General features: G+C 44.7%; 1 protein-coding gene across 2 annotated transcripts in view; it reads left to right on the forward strand.

Moving 5' to 3' along the window:
• Positions 1-18,281, forward strand: part of SVOPL (SVOP like) — a 28,292-nt gene extending 10,011 nt beyond the window's left edge. The window contains exons 2-16 of one of the 2 annotated variants that reach the window (XM_056517980.1): positions 6,092-6,184; positions 6,310-6,401; positions 6,521-6,619; positions 8,066-8,137; positions 8,248-8,372; positions 8,588-8,651; positions 10,566-10,691; positions 10,795-10,923; positions 12,241-12,314; positions 12,888-13,075; positions 13,684-13,795; positions 13,894-13,975; positions 14,150-14,239; positions 17,430-17,543; positions 17,763-18,281. In XM_056517980.1, coding sequence (XP_056373955.1) covers positions 6,103-6,184; positions 6,310-6,401; positions 6,521-6,619; positions 8,066-8,137; positions 8,248-8,372; positions 8,588-8,651; positions 10,566-10,691; positions 10,795-10,923; positions 12,241-12,314; positions 12,888-13,075; positions 13,684-13,795; positions 13,894-13,975; positions 14,150-14,239; positions 17,430-17,543; positions 17,763-17,774 — 1,461 coding nt within the window. In that variant the 5' untranslated portion in view covers positions 6,092-6,102 and the 3' untranslated portion in view covers positions 17,775-18,281. The remainder of the gene's footprint in view (positions 1-6,091; positions 6,185-6,309; positions 6,402-6,520; positions 6,620-8,065; positions 8,138-8,247; positions 8,373-8,587; positions 8,652-10,565; positions 10,692-10,794; positions 10,924-12,240; positions 12,315-12,887; positions 13,076-13,683; positions 13,796-13,893; positions 13,976-14,149; positions 14,240-17,429; positions 17,544-17,762) is intronic. The other variant, XM_056517981.1, reaches the window with a different exon arrangement.
• The last annotated feature ends 6,296 nt before the right edge of the window (positions 18,282-24,577 follow it).

The raw sequence follows: 24,577 nt of genomic DNA on the forward strand, positions 1-24,577 counted from the left end.
TGACCCTGACACCAACGTCTCCTCCTCCAGGTCCTCTGCCCCCTCCAGCAGGTCCTCATCAGGGAAGTCCTTACAGATGTTATGCCAGGCACCAGGACAGTCCCTGTGGGAGTGACCGGTCTTACCACAGAGGTTGCAGCGGATGTTCTGGCAGGTGGCGCTGACATGGCCGATCTCCCCACATAAATTACACTTCACTAGGGTGCACACACTCGCGATATGACCGGTCTTTCCACACTTGAAGCATTTTCTGGGCTGACCTGCATAGAAGCAAACCCCTTTCTCCCGGCCAATGAAGAAAGAATTGGGCAGATGTTGGGTAATGTTATTAATCTGCCGTAACTTCACCAGGACCTTCCACCCGCCCGTCCATATGCCGTCCTCATCCCTGGTCTTAGTCAGGTCTGACATTAGGTCACAGTGTCTCTTTAACCATACGACAATATCCTGGAGGGGGACAGACTCGTTCCAGAATATAATGGTGACATTCGCTGTGTCCGGTCTGGAGATGGGGACAAAGCTGAACTTATTCCAGCCATCAGCATCTCTCACCCGGGTGACATGGGCCCAGAAGCGGTCCAGATCAGACATGAGTTTGAAGCTGACGTCATAGCCCTGCCTGTCAGGAAGGTTTATCACTGCCAGGATGTTAGATGGCAGGAAGCCCATTTGGTGGCACAGAAGTTCACGGACCACAAACCTCCTGTCAGGCAGCTCCTCCTTGGCCCCTCTATGTCTGAACCTGACCACGTTCCTCCTCTTGAAAGCCTGACCTGTATAATTCACATTGGACATGAATGGTGACCCACGACTCCAGGCATTACCAGAGGAGGCGCCACTACTTCTACCCTCCTGCTGTACTTGGGGGCGCTGTGATGGCTGCTGACCAGCTGTACTAGGGGGGTCTGACACTTGTGTGACTAAAGGGGGAAGTGTTGTCCATCAGACTGTACAGCCCCCTCCCCACCATCAACCTCTATACTCTGGGGGTCACAAGCCTCTGAAGGCTGAACTAATGGTGGACCTGACCCCAGAGATGACCCCAGATCCCACACAGACTGTGAAGCGCTCCCCTCTGCAGACACATTATCAGTAATATCACATACAGTCATATCAGTGCAGTCACTGGCAGTATGATCCTGCACTACAGAGCCCAGCAAGCCCTGCAGAGCCATGTCCTGTGAACTCTCTGCTGCACTGCTGCCTTCAGGTAAGAGTCCACAGTCCTGCTGCTCTCTACTGCCCCCAGGGGCTTGTGGTGACTGCACTACTGTTACAGAGTTACCTTCAGGTATGTGTCCATAGTCTTGCTTCACCGTGCTGACTGCTGGGACTTGTGGTACCTCTGGAGGAGTCTCTGCAGGTCTCTGATGTTGCTGGACGCTTGCTTCTGCTTGTCTGTACAAATCCCCTTTTTCAAAAGGGAAGCTGGCTGGTCTGAGGAGTGGTCTTGTACAGGACTGCTGGATGTCCTCTTGTCTTGTACAGGACTGCTGGGTGTCCCCTGGTGAGGCTGTAGACTTGGGTGCAGCAGTAGATGGAGATGACTTTGTTGCTGGTCTTTCCTTATATCCCTCAAATCTTTGCTGATTCCTGAAGGTCTCAGCGACTGGTCCCATCCGCTCCAATACGTCCTCCATGTCCTGCACAGTGTCAGCGAGCTGCACAGCGAGGGAGCTCAGCTTCTTGTCATGTACAGCCTGGTTATTGGGGTTTGCTGCCTTTAGCTTGTAAATACATTCAATTTGTTTCTGCAGCTGTAACTTTGTCTTTTTTAAAGTCTCAAGTCTCTTTACCAGAGCTGGGATCTGCTCGGCCAAACACAGTTCAGGTGCCCGCTGAGTATTGGGGGGCCGCGCTGGTGGGGTACTCACAGGACTCTGCTTCTGAGGTGGGATCTGTCTCGGTGCGGCTGTGGTCACTGCTGCGGGGTCACAATCTCCAGACTGGGGACTGGGCCCCTGGTTCTTCTCAGTGACCGCACTTGTGGCCCCCTGAAGCCTTCCTGGTGTACTCCCTCTGGTCCCCTCTGGCGTGCTTGTAACTTTTGCGCTGCTCCCGCTCCCGTATCGTGTGCGGTCAGAACGTATCAGGACAGGCTGCTGCAGATTCTCCTGCATGGTCTGCTTCTCCAGGGATGTTCTCCTCTGTCTGACTGCAGGAGGGGTGGATTGTACCTGCAGCCATTACCTTACTTGATGAAGTTTCTTTCCTCACTTCCACAACTTTCTTCTCATCTGTGCTTCTTACTGCACCAGAACTGACAACATTCTGAACATTTCTCACATCCATAGAAACTTTAGGATTTTCATCCATGGATTGTGGTGTCTGGGGATTAATTCCCAGAATAGGCCGAGAAGCCTGGGCCTTGCTTGGGGAGCTTCCCCACCCAGGGTGGCCCCTCCCTGGGCTTTCTCCAGACATCAGGAGAGCTACACAGACACAACCTCTCAGCTAGGAGGCAGTATTATAGTAGTTATATTCTTGTATATAGGAGGCAGTATTATAGTAGTTATATTCTTGTATATAGGAGCAGTATTATAGTAGTTATATTCTTGTATATAGGAGCAGTATTATAGTAGATATATTCTTGTATATAGAAGCAGTATTATAGTAGTTATATTCTTGTATATAGGAGCAGTATTATAGTAGTTATATTCTTGTATATAGGAGCAGTATTATAGTAGTTATATTCTTGTATATAGGAGCAGTATTATAGTAGTTATATTCTTGTATATAGGAGCAGTATTATAGTAGTTATATTCTTGTATATAGGAGCAGTATTATAGTAGTTATATTCTTGTATATAGGAGCAGTATTATAGTAGATATATTCTTGTATATAGGAGCAATATTATAGTAGTTATATTCTTGTATATAGGAGCAGTATTATAGTAGTTATATTCTTGTATATAGGAGCAGTATTATAGTAGATATATTCTTGAATATAGGAGCAGTATTATAGTAGTTATATTCTTGTATATAGGAGCAGTATTATAGTAGTTATATTCTTGTATATAGGAGCAGTATTATAGTAGTTATATTCTTGTATATAGGGGCAGTATTATAGTAGTTATATTCTTGTATATAGGAGCAGTATTATAGTAGATATATTCTTGTATATAGGAGCAGTATTATAGTAGATATATTCTTGTATATAGGAGCAGTATTATAGTAGATATATTCTTGTATATAGGAGCAGTATTATAGTAGTTATATTCTTGTATATAGGAGCAGTATTATAGTAGTTATATTCTTGTATATAGGAGCAGTATTATAGTAGTTATATTCTTGTATATAGGAGGCAGTATTATAGTAGTTATATTCTTGTATATAGGAGCAGTATTATAGTAGTTATATTCTTGTATATAGGAGGCAGTATTATAGTAGTTATATTCTTGTATATTGGGGCAGTATTATAGTAGTTATATTCTTGTATATAGGAGGCAGTATTATAGTAGATATATTCTTGTATATAGGAGCAGTATTATAGTAGTTATATTCTTGTATATAGGAGCAGTATTATAGTAGTTATATTCTTGTATATAGGAGCAGTATTATAGTAGTTATATTCTTGTATATAGGAGCAGTATTATAGTAGATATATTCTTGTATATAGGAGCAGTATTATAGTAGATATATTCTTGTATATAGGAGCAGTATTATAGTAGTTATATTCTTGTATATAGGAGCAGTATTATAGTAGTTATATTCTTGTATATAGGAGCAGTATTATAGTAGTTATATTCTTGTATATAGGAGGCAGTATTATAGTAGTTATATTCTTGTATATAGGAACAGTATTATAGTAGTTATATTCTTGTATATAGGAGCAGTATTATAGTAGTTATATTCTTGTAGATAGGAGCAGTATTATAGTAGTTATATTCTTGTATATAGAAGCAGTATTATAGTAGTTATATTCTTGTATATAGGAGGCAGTATTATAGTAGTTATATTCTTGTATATAGGAGCAGTATTATAGTAGTTATATTCTTGTATATAGGAGCAGTATTATAGTAGTTATATTCTTGTATATAGGAGACAGTATTATAGTAGTTATATTCTTGTATATAGGAGCAGTATTATAGTAGTTATATTCTTGTATATAGGAGCAGTATTATAGTAGTTATATTCTTGTATATAGGAGCAGTATTATAGTAGTTATATTCTTGTATATAGGAGCAGTATTATAGTAGTTATATTCTTGTATATAGGAGGCAGTATTATAGTAGTTATATTTGTGTATATAGGAGGCAGTATTATAGCAGTTATATTCTTGTATATAGGAGCAGTATTATAGTAGTTATATTCTTGTATATAGGAGCAGTATTATAGTAGTTATATTCTTGTATATAGGAGGCAGTATTATAGCAGTTATATTCTTGTATATAGGAGCAGTATTATAGTAGTTATATTCTTGTATATAGGAGACAGTATTATAGTAGTTATATTCTTGTATATAGGAGCAGTATTATAGTAGTTATATTCTTGTATATAGGAGCAGTATTATAGTAGTTATATTCTTGTATATAGGAGCAGTATTATAGTAGTTATATTCTTGTATATAGGAGCAGTATTATAGTAGTTATATTCTTGTATATAGGAGGGAGTATTATAGTAGTTATATTCTTGTATATAGGAGCAGTATTATAGCAGTTATATTCTTGTATATAGGAGCAGTATTATAGTAGTTATATTCTTGTGTATAGGAGGCAGTATTATAGTATACTGTATATATTTTTGGACAGAGGAGGCGGTATTATAGTATACTGTTATATTTTTGGACAGAGGAGGCGGTATTATAGTATACTGTTATATTTTTGGACAGAGGAGGCGGTATTATAGTAAGTATAAATATATCTAGTGGGAGTAGTATTATATAATGTTGTTGAGTTTCCCTATAATAATCCTCGGTGTCTCCTGGGGATTTGTTATTAGCTATTTGTCCTGTTGTTGTCACTTTTATTCAGCGCTTGTTATGTGGCGGTGGATTTCACAATGGGCCCCTTCTCGTTGTTCTATTATATCCCTGAGTGGTTATAATGAGCAGTTATTATTCCCCCGCTGATCACTGTGTATATTGTGTAATAACAGAGCTGTCAGTCAGGAACCTGCAGAGAGTTTACAGATCAGACAAGAGATTTAGCCAGAATGTAAAGCTGAGGTGTTTATTGGAATGTGTCACATATGACCTTATACACCAGTCACCTCCAGAGCTGCACTCACTATTCTGCTGTTACATCATGCCTTATCCTCCAGAGCTGCACTCACTATTCTGCTGTTACATCATGCCTTATCCTCCAGAGCTGCACTCACTATTCTGCTGTTACATCATGTCTTATCCTCCAGAGCTGCACTCACAATTCTGCTGTTACATCATGCCTTATCCTCCAGAGCTGCACTCACTATTCTGCTGTTACATCATGTCTTATCCTCCAGAGCTGCACTCACTATTCTGCTGTTACATCATGTCTTATCCTCCAGAGCTGCACTCACTATTCTGATGTTACATCATGTCTTATCCTCCAGAGCTGCACTCACTATTCTGCTGTTACATCATGTCTTATCCTCCAGAGCTGCATTCACTATTCTGCTGTTACATCATGTCTTATCCCCCAGAGCTGCACTCACTATTCTGCTGTTACATCATGTCTTATCCTCCAGAGCTGCACTCACTATTCTGCTGTTATATCTGATCTTATCCTCCAGAGCTGCACTCACTATTCTGCTGTTACATCGTGTCTTATCCTCCAGAGCTGCACTCATTATTCTGATGTTACATCATGTCTTATCCTCCTGTTACTTCCAGAGCTGCACTCACTATTCTGCTGTTACATCATGTCTCATCCTCCAGAGCTGCACTCACTATTCTGCTGTTACATCATGTATTATCCTCCAGAGCTGCACTCACTATTCTGTTGTTACATCATGTCTTATCCTCCAGAGCTGCACTCACTATTCTGCTGTTACATCATGTCTTATCCTCCAGAGCTGCACTCACTATTCTGCTGTTACCTCATGTCTTCTCCTCCATTCACCTCCAGAACTGCACTCACTATTCTGCTGTTAATCTCTTTTCTACTTCTTAGTCACTTGACAGATGATGGAGCCTCAGCTGACAAAATATGTGAACACCATAAAGATGGAGGAAATGGCGACACCTGTCCCCGAAGCCTCGCAGGGTAAGTATTTACTCATTGTCCCTCTGGTCACATGACACTGACTATGATCCGCCATCTTGTTGGATGGTCACATGGTTTTCTGGTCGGCAGTCATCCCATATCATATATGTCGGTCTGGTCTTTAGGTCCGAAGACGTATTCGGTGGAGGACGCGGTGGAGACCATTGGATTTGGCCGGTTCCATATTTTGCTCTTTCTGATTATGGGGAGCACCGGGGTGAGTATAACGGGATCGATCAGGAGAGGAAGAACTCCGACCACCCCCGTCATGGTGAACCGTATAACCAAAATATAGTGGAGCCCACAGTGATGACCAAATATTTCTCCTCCCCGCAGATCGCTGAGGCCATGGAGATCATGCTGATCGCCGTCATCTCATCCTCCATCCGCTGCGAGTGGCGTCTGCAGAGCTGGCAGGTGGCGCTGGTCACTATGGTGAGCGCAGCTCTGGATCAGTACAGGATAAGTAATGTAATGTATGTACACAGTGACCTCACCAGCAGAATAGTGAGTGCAGCTCTGGAGTATAATACAGGATATAACTCAGGATCAGTACAGGATAAGTAATGTAATGTATGTACATAGTGACCTCACCAGCAGAATAGTGAGTACAGCTCTGGAGTATAATACAGGATATAACTCAGGATCAGTACAGGATAAGTAATGTAATGTATGTACACAGTGACCTCACCAGCAGAATAGTGAGTACAGCTCTGGAGTATAATACAGGATATAACTCAGGATCAGTACAGGATAAGTAATGTAATGTATGTACACAGTGATCTCACCAGCAGAATAGTGAGTACAGCTCTAGAGTATAATACAGGATATAACTCAGGATCAGTACAGTATAAGTAATGTAATGTATGTACACAGTGACCTCACCAGCAGAATAGTGAGTACAGCTCTGGAGTATAATACAGGATATAACTCAGGATCAGTACAGGATAAGTAATGTAATGTATGTACACAGTGACCTCACCAGCAGAATAGTGAGTGCAGCTCTGGAGTATAATACAGGATATAACTCAGGATCAGCACAGGATAAGTAATGTAATGTATGTACACAGTGACCTCACCAGTAGAATAGTGAGTACAGCTCTGGGGTATAATACAGGATATAACTCAGGATCAGTACAGGATAAGTAATGTAATGTATGTACACAGTGACCTCACCAGCAGAATAGTGAGTACAGCTCTAGAGTATAATACAGGATATAACTCAGGATCAGTACAGTATAAGTAATGTAATGTATGTACACAGTGACCTCACCAGCAGAATAGTGAGTACAGCTCTGGAGTATAATACAGGATATAACTCAGGATCAGTACAGGATAAGTAATGTAATGTATGTACACAGTGACCTCACCAGCAGAATAGTGAGTGCAGCTCTGGAGTATAATACAGGATATAACTCAGGATCAGCACAGGATAAGTAATGTAATGTATGTACACAGTGACCTCACCAGTAGAATAGTGAGTACAGCTCTGGGGTATAATACAGGATATAACTCAGGATCAGTACAGGATAAGTAATGTAATGTATGTACACAGTGACCTCACCAGTAGAATAGTGAATACAGCTCTGGGGTATAATACAGGATATAACTCAGGATCAGTACAGGATAAGTAATGTATGTACACATTGACCTCACCAGCAGAATAGTGAGTACAGCTCTGGAGTATAATACAGGATATAACTCAGGATCAGTACAGGATAAGTAATGTAATGTATGTACACAGTGACCTCACCAGCAGAATAGTGAGTACAGCTCTGGGGTATAATACAGGATATAACTCAGGATCAGTACAGGATAAGTAATGTAATGTATGTACACAGTGACCTCACCAGCAGAATAGTGATTGCTCCTGTCTTGCAGATGGTATTTTTCGGATACATGATCTTCAGTATATTCCTTGGTCTTCTCGCAGACAGATACGGTCGTCTTAAGGTCGGTGATGGTGAAGCTGTATAATCCTGCGGCCCCCGGGCAGACATTATAGTTATACACAAGTTATAGATCAGAAATAAAATGGTTATATCGATGTCTTTTTCTCCCAGATCCTGTTCATCTCCTTCCTGTGGGGGGCGTACTTCTCCTTGCTCACCTCCTTCTCTCCATCGTACGTCTGGTTTGTCTTCCTGCGCTGTTTGGTTGGATGCGGCGTCGCGGGTCACGCACAAGGGTCAGTAATATATAGATATTTTAAGGGGAACTCCACTCAGGTTCAATGTTCTTTCCCCAACTCCTTGCCAACTATTTTCTCTCATTTGCAAACAGTTGTCAGGCTCCGCCCACTTATGTAAACAGTAAGTAGGCTCCACCCATTAGCAGCTGGGAATGATGCATTATGGGATATAAAATATCTTCATGTAATCCACTATTATTATTATTTTTCAGCCTCATTATCAAAACGGAATTCTTGCCAAAAAATGTCCGGGGATACATGCTCCCCCTATCACAGGTACGACCCCGACCCCGGAACCAGCATCACGTTATACCTGTCATCTGAAGATAACATAATAATATAACTATCCATGTTGATTGTACCTGATGAGGAGGGAATCCCAAAATACAACCGCACTTTCTCTGGAGGGGAGGTGTATAACTACTATATATCCTAATCCCATAGAGATAGCAGCAGTATACAGATAGAGCTGGAGGGGAGGTGTATAACTACTACACTGTTTAAAAAAATAAAGATAACACTGCGATAACACATCCTAGATCTGAATGAATGAACTAATCGTATGAAATACTTTCCTCTTTACATAGTTGAATGCGCTGACAACAAAATCACACAAAAATTATCAATGGAAATCATCAACCCCTGGAGGTCTGGATATGGAGTCACACTCAAAATCACAGTGGAAAACCCCACTACAGGCCAATCCAACTTTATGTAATGTCCTTAATACAAGTCCCAATGAGGCTCAGTAGTGTGTGTGGCCTCCACGTGCCCGTATGACCTCCCCGCCTGGGCATGCTCCTGATGAGGTGGAGGATGGTCTCCTGAGGGATGTCCTCCCAGACCTGGACTAAAGCATCCGCCAACTCCTGGACAGTCTGTGGTGGATGGAGCGAGACGTCCCAGATGTGCCCAATCGGATTCAGGGGAACGGGCGGCCAGTCCATAGCATCAATGCCTTCCTCTTGTAGGAACTGCTGACACACTCCAGCCACATGAGGTCTAGCATTGTCTTGTATTAGGAGGAACCCAACCGCACCAGCATATGGTCTCACAATGGGTCTGAGGATCTCATCTCCGTCCCTAATGGCAGTCAGGCTACCTCTGGCAAGCATATGGAGGGCTATGCGCCCCCCCCCAAAGAAATGCCACCCCGCACCATTACTGACCCACCGCCAAACCGGTCATGCTGGAGGATGTTGCAGGCAGCAGAACGTTCTCCACAGCGTCTCCAGACTGTCATGTCTGTCACATGTGCTCAGTGTGAACCTGCTTTCATCTGTGAAGAGCACAGGGCACCAGTGATGAATTTGCAAATCTTGGTGTCCTTTGCAAATGCCAAACGTCCTGCACGGTGTTGGGCTGTAAGCACAACCCCCACCTGTGGACGTCGGGCCCTCATACCACCCTCATGGAGTCTGTTTCTGACCGTTTGAGTGGACACATGCACATTTGTATCCTGCTGGAGGTCATTTTGCAGGGCTCTGGCAGTGCTCCTCCTGCTCCTCCTTGCACAAAGGCGTAGGTAGCGGTCCTGCTGGTAGGTTGTTGCCCTCCTCCACCTCTCCTGATGTACTGGCCTGTCTCCTGGTAGCGCCTCCATGCTCTGGACACTACGCTGACAGACACAGCAAACCTTCTTGCCACAGCTCGCATTGATGTGCCATCCTGGATGAGCTGCACTACCTGAGCCACTTGTGTGGGTTGTAGACTCCGTCTCATGCTACCACTAGAGTGAAAGCACCGCCAGCATTCAAAAGTGACCAAAACATCAGTCAGGAAGCATAGGAACTGAGAAGTGGTCTGTGGTCACCACCTGAAGAACCACTCCTTTATTGGGGTGTCTTGCTAATTGCCTATAACTTCCACGTGTTGTCTGTTCCATGTGAAATTGATTGTCAATCAGTGTTGTTTCCTGAGTGGACAGTGGGATCTCACACAAGTGTCAGTGACTTGGAGTTACATTGTGTTGGTTAAGTGTTACCTTTATTTTTTTGAGCAGTGTATTTATACTGATCTCACTTCTTTTAGACATTCATGTATATCAAATGTCAGGAAATGGTTAACGGGACATTCTAAAAACTGGTGATAAAATTGGCGGGGCAAGAGTGTTTGGTGGTCTCTAATTGAGTCATGCTCCTCCCCCTCTGGCTCATATTATCATAAAGCCCTGGTGATGTGTCCCTGCAGCTCTTCTGGCTCGGGGGGTCCTTATTGATCATCGGTCTGGGATCGGTGGTCATCCCCACCCTCGGCTGGCGTTGGCTCGTACGTTTCGCTTCAATTCCTGGCATCATTCTCGTCCTCGTTTTCAGAGTAAGAGATGTTGTATTTTACATTTCCTGAGGGTTTTTTTTTTTGGGGGGGGGGGGGACTGTTCTTGTTGATTGGTTTGGACAACATCACCTTTTTCTCACAGTTCATCCCCGAGTCGGCCCGATTCAATCTTTCTGTCGGAAAAAATCAGGAGGCGATGGAGACGCTGGAAAAAATCGCCAAAATAAACCGTTCACACATGCCAGAGGGAACAATTCACGAAGAAGTTGCGGTAAGTCTTGAAGGCCAGGAATTCCATTCACATCCAGAGCTGCCATCTTAAAGGGGTACTCCACTGGCCAGCGTTCGGAACATGATCACTGTAGGGATGGTATTGGGCAGGTGATGGGCAGTGCCTGGTTTCCCCCAGACATGATGCTGCCCCCACCATGATCACTGTAGGGATGGTATTGGGCAGGTGATGGGCAGTACCTGGTTTCCCCCAGACATGATGCTGCCCCCACCATGATCACTGTAGGGATGGTATTGGGCAGGTGATGAGCAGTACCTGGTTTCCTCCAGACATGATGCTGCCCCCACCATGATCACTGTAGGGATGGTATTGGGCAGGTGATGGGCAGTACCTGGTTTCCTCCAGACATGATGCTGCCCCCACCATGATCACTGTAGGGATGGTATTGGGCAGGTGATGGGCAGTACCTGGTTTCCTCCAGACATGATGCTGCCCCCACCATGATCACTGTAGGGATGGACTTGGGCAGGTGATGGGCAGTACCTGGTTTCCTCCAGACATGATGCTGCCCCCACCATGATCACTGTAGGGATGGTATTGGGCAGGTGATGGGCAGTACCTGGTTTCCTCCAGATATGATGCTGCCCCCACCATGATCACTGTAGGGATGGTATTGGGCAGGTGATGGGCAGTACCTGGTTTCCTCCAGATATGATGCTGCCCCCACCATGATCACTGTAGGGAGGGTAATGGGCAGGTGATGGGCAGTACCTGGTTTCCTCCAGATATGATGCTGCCCCCACCATGATCACTGTAGGGATGGTATTGGGCAGGTGATGGGCAGTACCTGGTTTCCTCCAGACATGATGCTGCCCCCACCATGATCACTGTAGGGATGGTATTGGGCAGGTGATGGGCAGTACCTGGTTTCCTCCAGACATGATGCTGCCCCCACCATGATCACTGTAGGGATGGTATTGGGCAGGTGATGGGCAGTACCTGGTTTCCTCCAGACATGATGCTGCCCCCACCATGATCACTGTAGGGAGGGTAAGCCCAATTTAACTTTTCCTTTTTTTTTAAGTTTGCAAAAATTTCAAAATTTCCGTTATCAGTTTGTGATTAAGGGGTATTAAGTGTGGAATGATGGGGAAAACCATAACAAAATGTGAAGTGAAAGAATCTGCGGACTTTCCGAATACATTGGATAAATCTGAAACGTTATATCTCAGTAGAAAGTATTAGGTTTATAAACGCAGCTCTAGATGTGACTGGAGTAAAGCAGAATGAAGATGATGATTTATGCTCTGGAGTCACTGAATACTTCATTATATTTTCTGTACGATCCTCTACTAGGAGAACACAGGGAAATTCCTTGACCTTCTAGACCGGAAATATCTGCGGACGTCGTTGCAGATCTGGGTCATCTGGTAAGGTCTTATATTTCAGGTTTTGGACTTTATGACTAACTAGACCAAGTTCTTTGTTACGGGTCTACCATCCATGTCATGTGACGTGAATGGGGCCCAGTGACTTTTACTATGGGAACATGTTTTTGAGTCTAAGTAAATACATGAAGCACCTGACCCATATGTGGTACACGTTTGGGTCAAGTCCTTCATGTATTTACTCAGACTCAAAAACATGGCGTCGCAGGCTTATGACTAGAAGAGAGGCACCGGATGACTTAATTATGGCCGTTCCGTGCACAAACGTTTGGTATTCCATTTCAACAGAGGTCAGAATTGTAATGTGAATTCACCCCAAAGGGCATCTTCAAAGGGGCTGTCATCGACGGTCTTTAGGATAGGTCATCAATGCGATCACCGAGACTGTCTGACCCTTGCTATCTGCAATCATGGGCGGCTCCTCCTTGGTTGGCATGGTTATACTTGGTATTGCAGCTCAGCCCTATGCAGTTGAAGGCAATAGAGGCATCGAAACGCTGTATTATTCTGGTGGGTTAACGTTCAACGACACCTCTTTTTCTTTTTTCTGCACAGGTTGGGAATCGCCTTTGCGTACTACGGCACGATCCTGGCCAGCACGGAGCTGCTGGAAAACAATCTGCTGTGTGAGACGGGTCAAGCCCCAGAGAGGCCAGCGCCAGGGGATGGGCCCTGTTACTGCAACTTGTTAAGCCCCTCTGACTACCACACCTTGATCATCAGCACGCTGGGCGAGATTGCTTGTTAGCATCTACTACTACTTTATCAATGGAGCAGTCTGTGCCACCATAGTAATTTTGGGGGGGGGGGGGGGGGGGGGTTGGGGGGTAGTAGCTCAGGGGCCCCTAGTAGACTTCCAGCTATCCAAAGTGCAGAGAACAGCTGATCGGCACGGCAGTGCCATCGCTCGGAGTAAACAGGACTGGTTGAAAGCACAATCCATCTGGGGTGTTCTGCTCATCATGAAAGGTAGAGAAGCAGAATCCAAATGAGAAGAAATAGAGAGATGGCACTTACCAGAATTGTCTAAACAGGGTCCAATGTTTATTTTTTGGCGGTGTTACAACACAGGACGTTTCATGTAGTTCCATATGTTTCTTCAAGGCCTTGTGGGTCGTGCAAAGTACCTAGCCTGTATGTTGTAACACAACAAATAAACTCAACGGACCCTGTTCAGACAAGCCTGGTGAGTGCCATCTCTTTATTTCTTCTCATTTCTTATGTTGTAGCGGACGTAACATCAGAAGTGCAGCCATATTCTTGGAATCGGGAAACTTTAGCTTAGTGAGTTGCTCATGTCTGGTCATTGAGGGTGGTGTGGATCCACTTGATCAATAATTTTTTTTTTTAGTAAATCCTTTCAACATTGTGGCCATTAATCTTCTCGGCCGGCGCTGGTCACTTGGCATCACTTTGACGACCACTGGCATCTTCTTCCTCCTGCTGAACATCTGTATGTCACGGTAAGATGGAGTCGCCTGATCTATCTTGTAGCCTGAACCTCAGGGGATAATCTACTGGACCCCAAGTACCCGAGTGTGACACCTACTCTCTCCTCCAGGGCTGGACTCATCGGACTTTTCTTCTGTCTTCGAGCTCTGGTGTCAGCAAACTTCAACACCATCTACATCTACACTGCGGAGGTGAGTGATGACTAACTGGAGACATACCGGTATAATGATGACCCTCCCTGCCCTATAGTCATGGTCACACAACTATTGCACTGATCCTATGATAAATTGGTGGAGTCTAACAATGGGACGTTGGGCGTAATGGAGTTCAGAGTCATAAACTGCAACAATGTATTTGTTTTGTAGGTTTATCCGACTGTGATGAGAGCGATTGGGATGGGGACGAGTGGTTCATTGTGCCGCATAGGAGCAATGGCAGCGCCATTTATAGCACAAGTAAGAGATGATCATCTCAGACACTAAATGTTCTTTGTAACACCCCTATCTAGTAGCCTGCTGGACCTCATTAGGTCTTCAGATCTGAAGAAATTTGCTGTGGCATAAATTTCACTGTGTGATGAAATTGTTCTGCAGGAACAGCCAGATCAACCTGGTCTCCAAGATGGCCGTAGTATTAATATCTGGGGACTGATGACCAGGGAAGCAAAAACTCAGTCATGTTCCTGGAACCTATTTTTGAATACAGTGGGGCAAAAAAGTATTTAGTCAGCCCCCAATTGTACAAATTCTTCCCCTTATAAAGATGAGGCTGTAATTATCATCTTAGGTTATAACCTCAACTATGAGACAGAATGAGAAAAAAAAATCCATAAAATCACATTGTCTGTTCTTTTTAAGGATTTATTTTCAAATGATGATGGAAAATAACTATTTGGTCAATAAGAAAAGTTAATCTCAATACTTTGTTATATCCCTTTTGTTGGCTATGACAGAGGTCACATGTTTTCTGTCTTCACAAGGTTCTCACACACTGTTGCTGGTATTTTGGCCCATTCCTCCATGCAGATTTCCTCTAGAGCAGTGATGTTTTGGGGATGTAGCTGGGCAACACGGACTTTCAGCTCCCTCCAAAGGTTTTCTATGGGGTTGAGATCTGGAGACTGGCTAAGCCAATCCAGGACCTTGAAATGCTTCTTACGAAACCACTCCTTCGTTGCCCGGGCAGTGTGTGTGGGATCATTGTCATGCTGAAAGACCCAGCCACGATTCATCTTCAATGCCCTTGCTGATGGAAGGTTTTCACTCACAATCTCAAGATACATGGCCCCATTCATTCTGTCCTATACATGGATCAGTCATTCTGGTTCCTTAGCAGAAAAACTGCCCGAAAGCATGATTTTTCCACCCCCATAGTTCACAGTAGGTATGGTGTTCTTCGGATGCAACTCAGCATTCTCTCTCCTCCAAACACGACGAGTTGAGTTTTTACCAAAAAGTTCTACTTTGGTTTCATCTGACCATATGACATTCTCCCAATCCTCTTTTGCTCTCTAGCAAACTTCAGACAGGCCCAGACATGTACTGGCTTAAGCAGGGGGACACGGCTGGCACTGCCTGATTTGAGTCCCTGGCAGCGTAATGTGTTACTGATGGTAGCCTTTGTTACTTTGGTCTCAGCTCTCTGCAGGTCATTCACTAGGTCCCCCCGTGTGGTTCTGGGATTTTTGCTCACCGTTCTTGTGATCATTTTGACACCACGGGGTGAAATCTTGCATGGAGCCCCAGATCGAGGGAGATTATCAGTGGTCTTGTAGGTCTTCCATTTTCTAATAATTGCTCCCACAGTTGATTTCTTCACACCAAGCTGCTTGCCTATTGCAGATTCAGTCTTCCCAGCCTGGTTGCAGGTATGCAATTTTGTTTCTGGTGTCCTTCGCCAGCTCTTTGGTCTTGGCCATAGTGGAGTTTGGAGTGCGACTGTTTGAGGTTGTGGACAGGGGTCTTTTATACTGAGAACAAGTTCAAACAGGAGCCATTAATACAGGTAACGAGTGGAGGACAGAGGAGACTCTTAAAGAAAAAGTTACAGGTCTGTGAGAGACAAAAATCTTGCTTGTTTGTAGGTGACCAAATACTTATTTTCCACCATAATTTGCAAATAAATTCTTTAGAAATCAGACAGTGATTTTATGGATTTTTTTTTCTCATTCTGTCTCTCATAGTTGAGGTAATAACCTATGATGACAATTACTGCCTCTCATTTTTTTAAGTGGGAGAACTTGTACAATTGGTGGCTGACTAAATACTTTTTTGCCCCACTGTATATGGCCCTTGTGGATGGAGCATTGTCCTGCTGACAGTCTCCTCCTGCCATAAGTCCTGTCTGAAGGTCTATCCACAGGTATCAGAGGAGGCAGGGTGCACCAAAAACATTTCCTGCACCATTATGCCTCCATCCACCTGAACTGTTCACACCTGACAGGAACGGCTCATTGATTCATGCTGCTTGTGTCAAACGTTGCCCCCATAACATTGTGCCACAAAGATCTGGACCCATCTGACCAGGACATGTTTCTCTATAGAGATCTGGATCCATCTGACCAGGTCATGTTTCTCTATAGAGATCTGGATCCATCTGACCAGGACATGTTTCTCTATAGAGATCTGGACCCATCTGACCAGGACATGTTTCTCTACAGAGATCTGGATATATCTGACCAGGTCATGTTTCTCTATAGAGATCTGGATCCATCTGACCAGGACATGTTTCTCTACAGAGATCTGGATATATCTGACCAGGTCATGTTTCTCTATAGAGATCTGGATCCATCTAACCAGGCCATGTTTCTCTATAGCGATTGGGATCCATCTGACCAGGCCATGTTTCTCGATAGAGATCTGGACCCATCTGACCAGGCCATGTTTCTCTATAGAGATCTGGATCCATCTGACCAGGCCATGTTTCTCGATAGAGATCTGGATCCATCTGACCAGGACATGTTTCTCTATAGAGATCTGGATCCATCTGACCAGGTCATGTTTCTCTATAGAGATCTGGATCCATCTGACCAGGACATGTTTCTCTATAGAGATCTGGATCCATCTGACCAGGTCATGTTTCTCTATAGAGATGTGGATCCATCTGACCAGGCCATGTTTCTCTATAGAGATCTGGATCCATCTGACCAGGACATGTTTCTCTATAGAGATCTGGATCCATCTGACCAGGACATGTTTCTCTATAGAGATCTGGATCCATCTGACCGGGTCATGTTTCTCGATAGAGATGTGGATCCATCTGACCAGGACATGTTTCTCTATAGAGATCTGGATCCATCTGACCAGGCCATGTTTCTCTATAGAGATCTGGATCCATCTGACCAGGTCATGTTTCTCTATAGAGATCTGGATCCATCTGACCAGGTCATGTTTCTCTATAGAGATCTGGATCCATCTGACCAGGCCATGTTTCTCTATAGAGATCTGGATCCATCTGACCAGGACATGTTTCTCTATAGAGATCTGGATCCATCTGACCAGGACATGTTTCTCTATAGAGATCTGGATCCATCTGACCGGGTCATGTTCCTTCACCGGAGACTGTAGTTTCTTACTTATTAACTAATTTGAAACATAAAAGGAACAAATTAGAAAAATATTTAATAAATAAATTTTTTTCCGGCAGGTCCTGCTCAGCAAATCCATAATCGGGGGTCTCTGCCTCTTCGCCTCCATGTGTTTTATCTGTGCTCTTTCGGCCTTCACTCTGCCCATAGAGACCAAAGGTCGAGCTCTGCAGGTAAGACCAGAAGGGTCTGCTGGAAGTCACAAATTCATCAGTCTGTCCCCCATACTTTACACTGCAGCTCTGCCCCTTTTCAAACCAGTTTCTGGATTTAGCCCCCCCCCCCATCCTTTTTTCTCTCTTTAGTCCCCTTAATTTATTTTCCTATCCTTCCCCATCTGGACCCCAAGTTTTTATAATATTTTCCTTTTTTCCCCCCACTTTCCTCTCCAGCAAGTCAAGTGAGGCGAAGCCTAGAAGAGAAGATTTTATTACAAGTGAGGAGAAGACGTTAGTCGTCACCGTGTTAGTCATACAGACCAATCAACAATGAAAAATAATAAAGAAAAAGTCAAAATAATCGAAAGCGTTTTCTTCCGCAAAAAAAATAAAAAATGTTTTTTAAATTGGCGGGGCGCAACAGTACACGGTCAAGATGAACCGAGGTGGAGCGTATACGTTTCATGGGGTATTCATAGTTCAAATGTACTTATTGCCGATCCCGCAGACGTTGGATCCCTGAGGGCCCCAAGGAGTGGTGCCCGCTCCACTAATTAATTTGCCGAAAAGAGCAAAAAAAAAAAAAAAACAGCACTTGGCCATAGACCAGTGTTTTCTAACCAGTGCGCCTCCAGCTGTTTCAAAACTACAAAGCCCAGCATGCCCAGATAGCCTCCAGTCCTTAAAGGGATACTCCAGTGGAAAACCTTTTTTTTTTTTTTTTTTTTAAATCAACTGATGCCAGAAAGTTAAACAGATTTGTAAACAACTTCTATTAAAAAAAAGCTTTATCCTTCCAGTACTTTTTAGCAGCTGTATGCTACAGAGAAATTTATTTTCGAATTTCGTTTTTGTCTTGACCACAGTGCTCTCTGCTGACGCCTCTGTCCGTGTCGGACAGGTTTGCTATGGGGATTTTCTCCTGCTCTGGACAGTTCCTGATACGGACAGAGGTGTCAGCAGAGAGCACTGTGGTCAAGACAAAAACGAAATTCAAAAAGAAAATAATTTTCTCTGTAGCATACAGCTGCTAATAAGTACTGGAAGGGTAAAGTTTTTAATAGAAGTAATTTACAAATCTGTTTAACTTTCTGGCACCAGTTGATTTAAAAGAAAATGTTTTTCCACCGGAGTACCCCTTTAAAGGGAGGAGAAACACCCAGTGAAGGAAACCTATAGGGAAACCAGACAAGTGTTTTGCATGTGCCTCTAGCTGTTGCAAAACTACAACTCCTAGCATGCCCGGACAGCCTTAGGCTGTCCGGACATGCTGGGAGTTGTAGTTTTGCAACAGCTGGATTCACTATGGTAGGAAAACACTGCCATAGACCATTTAACTCGGCATTCCCCTTTAAAAAGGAAATGTCCTGCCCCCTAAGGACACATGAGAATGGTAATAAAATGTCCTTCATTTGGAAACAACACTGCCCCCTCCTGTTGTTCCATAGTAACATCCTAAATTGCCCTCCCCTACGCACAATGAATATAGCGCATGAGGGTCCCGTAGTTCCCCTGTATCTACACTGCAGAGATAAAGTTATAGTTAATCTGCTCCGCAGGGGCGGGGCTTAATGAGCTGGCACTTAAGAGAAGGGAAAATCATCTGATACAGGATCTGATCATAACGCTCCATCCACATGCCGTGATAAGTACGTACCCCGACATTAGGCAATGCTTATCGTTGTAGAATATCTACAAAGCCGGCAACTGCAATCTTCCATAACTCTGCTTGCTGTCAGTGAACAGAATGTCAAGGTGGATTAATTTGAGGCTCTGAGGCTGGGAATGTGCCCCGACCTAAAACAACCCAGCTATTGTTACAATAGCACCCAGTCCTTTGTGAGCTGAGGGGCAGCCTGGGGTGCACTGACACATTGTAACGATTTGGCTGCAGAATAAATAGACTGTGCTTATACTGTGTTCACTAAACTAATGATACATTGTTACCATTATTACTCAGGGATTTAAAATGCGGTGGATATTAACACCGTGTGTTTCTATTCAGTGACAGCAATCAAGTTGCAGTTTTGCAACAGCTGGAGGGCCGCAGTTTGTAGACCACACGTCTATTTGCATCTGAAATAAGTAAGTACCCCCCTTCTGTTGCTCCACTCAGTAACATCCTGCAGTGATAATACAGACCCCATGTCCTCTCCAGACTGCAGCCAGGGAGGGCGCTACAATCAACAATCAGACAAACCGAAAACAAAGATAAAGTCTCCTCAGCCCATAAACCATCACAAGGCGACATCCTCTGATCGGGGGAGGCCATCGTTTTATGAAGAGGAACTTTGAACATAAAACAGGATGAATTTAGGATCAGGAAATACAGTTCAGAGCTGCATTCACAATACTGCTGGGTCACTACTGGTTCCTAGTTGGATCTAACTTTTCACTACTGGTTCCCAGTTGGATCTCACTTTTCACTACTGGTTCCCTTAGCTCCTAGTTGTCACCTCAGGATCTCACTTTTCACGATGGCTTCTTGTTGGCTCCCAGTTGGACCTTCAGGATCTCACTTTTCACTACTGGTTCCGTTCGCTTCCAGTTGGCCCCTCAGAATCTCACTTTTTACTACTTGTTCCGTTAGCTCCTAGTTGACCCCTCAGGATCTTACTTTTCACTACTGGTTCCCTGTTAGCTCCCAGTTGGCCCCTCAGAATCTCACTTTTCACTACTGGTTCCATTAGCTCCTAGTTGACCCTGAGGATCTCACTTTTCACTACTGGTTCCGTTAGCTCCTAGTTGACCCCTCAGGATCTCACTTTTCACTGCTGGTTCAGTTGGCTCCTCAGGATCTCACTTTTCACTGTTGGCTCCTAGTTGACCCTGAGGATCTCACTTTTCACTACTGGTTCCGTTAGCTCCTAGTTGACCCCTCAGGATCTCACTTTTCACTGCTAGTTCAGTTGGCTCCTCAGGATCTCACTTTTCACTGCTGGTTCTCCATTAGCTCCTAGTTGACCCTCAGGATCTCACTTTTCCCTACTGGTTCCCTGTTAGCTCCTAGTTGGCCCCTCAGGATCTTACTTTTCACTACTGGTTCCGTTAGCTCCCAGTTGGCCCCTCAGGATCTCACTTTTCACTACTGGTTCCGTTAGCTCCTAGTTGACCCCTCAGGATCTCACTTTTCACTGCTGGTTCAGTTGGCTCCTCAGGATCTCACTTTTCACTGTTGGCTCCTAGTTGACCCTGAGGATCTCACTTTTCACTACTGGTTCCCTGTTAGCTCCTAGTTGGACCCTCAGGATCTTACTTTTCACTACTGGTTCCGTTAGCTCCTAGTTGACCCCTCAGAATCTCACTTTTCACTACTGGTTCCGTTAGCTCCCAGTTGACCCCTCAGGATCTCACTTTTCACTACTGGTTCCGTTAGCTCCCAGTTGACCCCTCAGGATCTCACTTTTCACTACTGGTTCCGTTAGCTCCTAGTTGACCCCTCAGGATCTCACTTTTCACTACTGGTTCCGTTAGCTCCTAGTTGACACCTCAGGATCTCACTTTTCACTGCTGGTTCTCCATTAGCTCCTAGTTGACCCTGAGGATCTCACTTTTCACTACTGGTTCCGTTAGCTCCTAGTTGACCCCTCAGGATCTCACTTTTCACTGCTAGTTCAGTTGGCTCCTCAGGATCTCACTTTTCACTGCTGGTTCTCCATTAGTTCCTAGTTGACCCTGAGGATCTCACTTTTCACTACTGGTTCCCTGTTAGCTCCTAGTTGGACCCTCAGGATCTTACTTTTCACTACTGGTTCCGTTAGCTCCTAGTTGACCCTCAGGATCTCACTTTTCCCTACTGGTTCCCTGTTAGCTCCTAGTTGGCCCCTCAGGATCTTACTTTTCACTACTGGTTCCGTTAGCTCCCAGTTGGCCCCTCAGGATCTCACTTTTCACTACTGGTTCCGTTAGCTCCTAGTTGACCCCTCAGGATCTCACTTTTCACTGCTGGTTCAGTTGGCTCCTCAGGATCTCACTTTTCACTGTTGGCTCCTAGTTGACCCTGAGGATCTCACTTTTCACTACTGGTTCCCTGTTAGCTCCTAGTTGGACCCTCAGGATCTTACTTTTCACTACTGGTTCCGTTAGCTCCTAGTTGACCCCTCAGAATCTCACTTTTCACTACTGGTTCCGTTAGCTCCCAGTTGACCCCTCAGGATCTCACTTTTCACTACTGGTTCCGTTAGCTCCCAGTTGACCCCTCAGGATCTCACTTTTCACTACTGGTTCCGTTAGCTCCTAGTTGACCCCTCAGGATCTCACTTTTCACTGCTAGTTCAGTTGGCTCCTCAGGATCTCACTTTTCACTGCTGGTTCTCCATTAGCTCCTAGTTGACCCTGAGGATCTCACTTTTCACTACTGGTTCCCTCTTAGCTCCCAGTTGGCCCCTCAGGATCTCACTTTTCACTACTGGTTCCGTTAGCTCCTAGTTGTCACCTCAGGATCTCACTTTTCACTACTGGTTCCGTTAGCTCCTAGTTGACCCCTCAGGATCTCACTTTTCACTGCTAGTTCAGTTGGCTCCTCAGGATCTCACTTTTCACTGCTGGTTCTCCATTAGCTCCTAGTTGACCCTGAGGATCTCACTTTTCCCTACTGGTTCCCTGTTAGCTCCTAGTTGGCCCCTCAGGATCTTACTTTTCACTACTGGTTCCGTTAGCTCCCAGTTGGCCCCTCAGGGAACCAGTAGTGAAAAGTGAGATCCTGTTAGCTCCTAGTTGGACCCTCAGGATCTCACTTTTCACTGCTAGTTCAGTTGGCTCCTCAGGATCTCACTTTTCACTTCTGGTTCTCCGTTAGCTCCTAGTTGACCCTGAGGATCTCACTTTTCACTACTGGTTCCCTGTTAGCTCCTAGTTGACCCCTCAGGATCTTACTTTTCACTACTGGTTCCGTTAGCTCCCAGTTGACCCCTCAGGATCTCACTTTTCACTACTGGTTCCATTAGCTCCTAGTTGACCCCTCAGGATCTCACTTTTCACTACTGGTTCCGTTAGCTCCTAGTTGACACCTCAGGATCTCACTTTTCACTGCTGGTTCAGTTGGCTCCTCAGGATCTCACTTTTCACTGCTGGTTCTCCATTAGCTCCTAGTTGACCCTGAGGATCTCACTTTTCACTACTGGTTCCCTCTTAGCTCCCAGTTGGCCCCTCAGGATCTCACTTTTCACTACTGGTTCCGTTAGCTCCTAGTTGTCACCTCAGGATCTCACTTTTCACGAAGGCTTCTTGTTGGCTCCCAGTTGGCCCCTCAGGATCTCACTTTTCACTACTGGTTCCGTTAGCTCCTAGTTGTCACCTCAGGATCTCACTTTTCACGAAGGCTTCTTGTTGGCTCCCAGTTGGCCCCTCAGGATCTTACTTTTCACTACTATTACCGTTAGCTCCTAGTTCACCCCTCAGGATCTCACTTTTCACTACTGGTTCTGTTAGCTCCTAGTTGACCCCTCAGAATCTCACTTTTCACTACTGGTTCAGTTGACCCCTTAGGATCTCACTTTTCACTACTGGTTCCGTTAGCTCCTAGTTGACCCCTCAGGATCTCACTTTTCACTACTGGTTCAGTTGGCTCCTCAGGATCTCACTTTTCACTGCTGGTTCTCCATTAGCTCCTAGTTGACCCTGAGGATCTCACTTTTCACTACTGGTTCCCTGTTTGCTCCTAGTTGGACCCTCAGGATCTTACTTTTCACTACTGGTTCATGTTAACTCTCAGATGGTCCTGAGGATCTCACTGTTCACCACTGTCTCCCAGTTGACCATGAGGATATCGCTTTTTCACTACTGGTTCCCCATTACCCCTGAGGATTCCACTTTTCCACTGCAAACCCTCAGGAGAATTTTACTGCTGGTTCCCACTACTAGCTCCCAGTTAACCATTTAGGATCTCCTATTACTAATTCCCAGTCAGTCCTCAAGATCTCACTTTTCACCACTGGTTCTGCCCCTAATCTAAAATGTACTGCTGGTTTCCCCATTAGCTCCCAGTTGACCCTGAGGATCTCCCTTTTCACTACTGGTTTCCCTCCTAATCTCACATTTCACCACTGGTTTCCCATTAGCTCTCAGTTGACCCCCCCCGAGGCTTTCATTTTTCCCAGCTGTTACCCCTGAGGATTCCACTTTCTCCGTTTGCCCTCAGGGTCTTTCTATTGCTGGTTCCCAGTAAGTTCTCACTTTCACTACTAGCTCCCAGTTGACCCTCAGGATTTCCTATTACTGATTCCCATGTATCCCCTGGGAATCTTACTTTTCACCACTGGTTCTGCCCCTCCTAATCTCACTTTTCAATACTGGTTTCCCATTTGCTCCCAGTTGACTCCCAGGATCTCACAATTTTACTGCTGGTACCCAGTTAGCTCTCAGGATCTGTCTTCGCCCTCCTAATCTTAGTGTTCACTACTGGTTTCCCTCCTAATTTAGTGTTCACGACTGGTTTCCCATTGGCTCCCAGTTGACCTGATGATCTGCCCCAGTTTCTGCCCATCACAGGGACTGCACAGTGGGATTAGTAGTGTTTACTACAGATCTACAATACAAAGTCGTAGCAACCACCAGAATGAGTGAATGCAGCTTTGGATGTGACTAATGACATTAATATTACAGTATTTGTGGATTCATCCAGAATGATTTACACAACGGAACCTTCATTGTAAATGATCAGACCAAGTCTAGATCCCCAGGAGATTCTATCACCCAACCGCGCCCCCCCCAAGAGGCTATGAGGGAAATCTGTCCCCTATGGCGGCCATCTAGACGGGAGACATTCTGTGGTGACACACGATAAATCAGGACTAATACCTTCTCACAAAGAATCCTTGATCCCACAAATCTGTGATCATCTGATTCCCCAATATAACCACAGAATGAATCCTAATAATAAAGTATAATCCAAGCCCCCCGACAATAACAATGTATCATCTGAAACCAGATAATGAAAAAACAAAATTAATCCTAAAAATGTATCATCTGAATCCCAACAATGTATCATCCGACAATAACAATGTATCATCCGAGGCCCCGACCATAACAATGTATCATCTGAAACCAGA

The sequence above is a fragment of the Hyla sarda genome, chromosome 4, assembly GCF_029499605.1.
Source record: "Hyla sarda isolate aHylSar1 chromosome 4, aHylSar1.hap1, whole genome shotgun sequence".
Lineage (NCBI taxonomy): Eukaryota > Metazoa > Chordata > Amphibia > Anura > Hylidae > Hyla > Hyla sarda.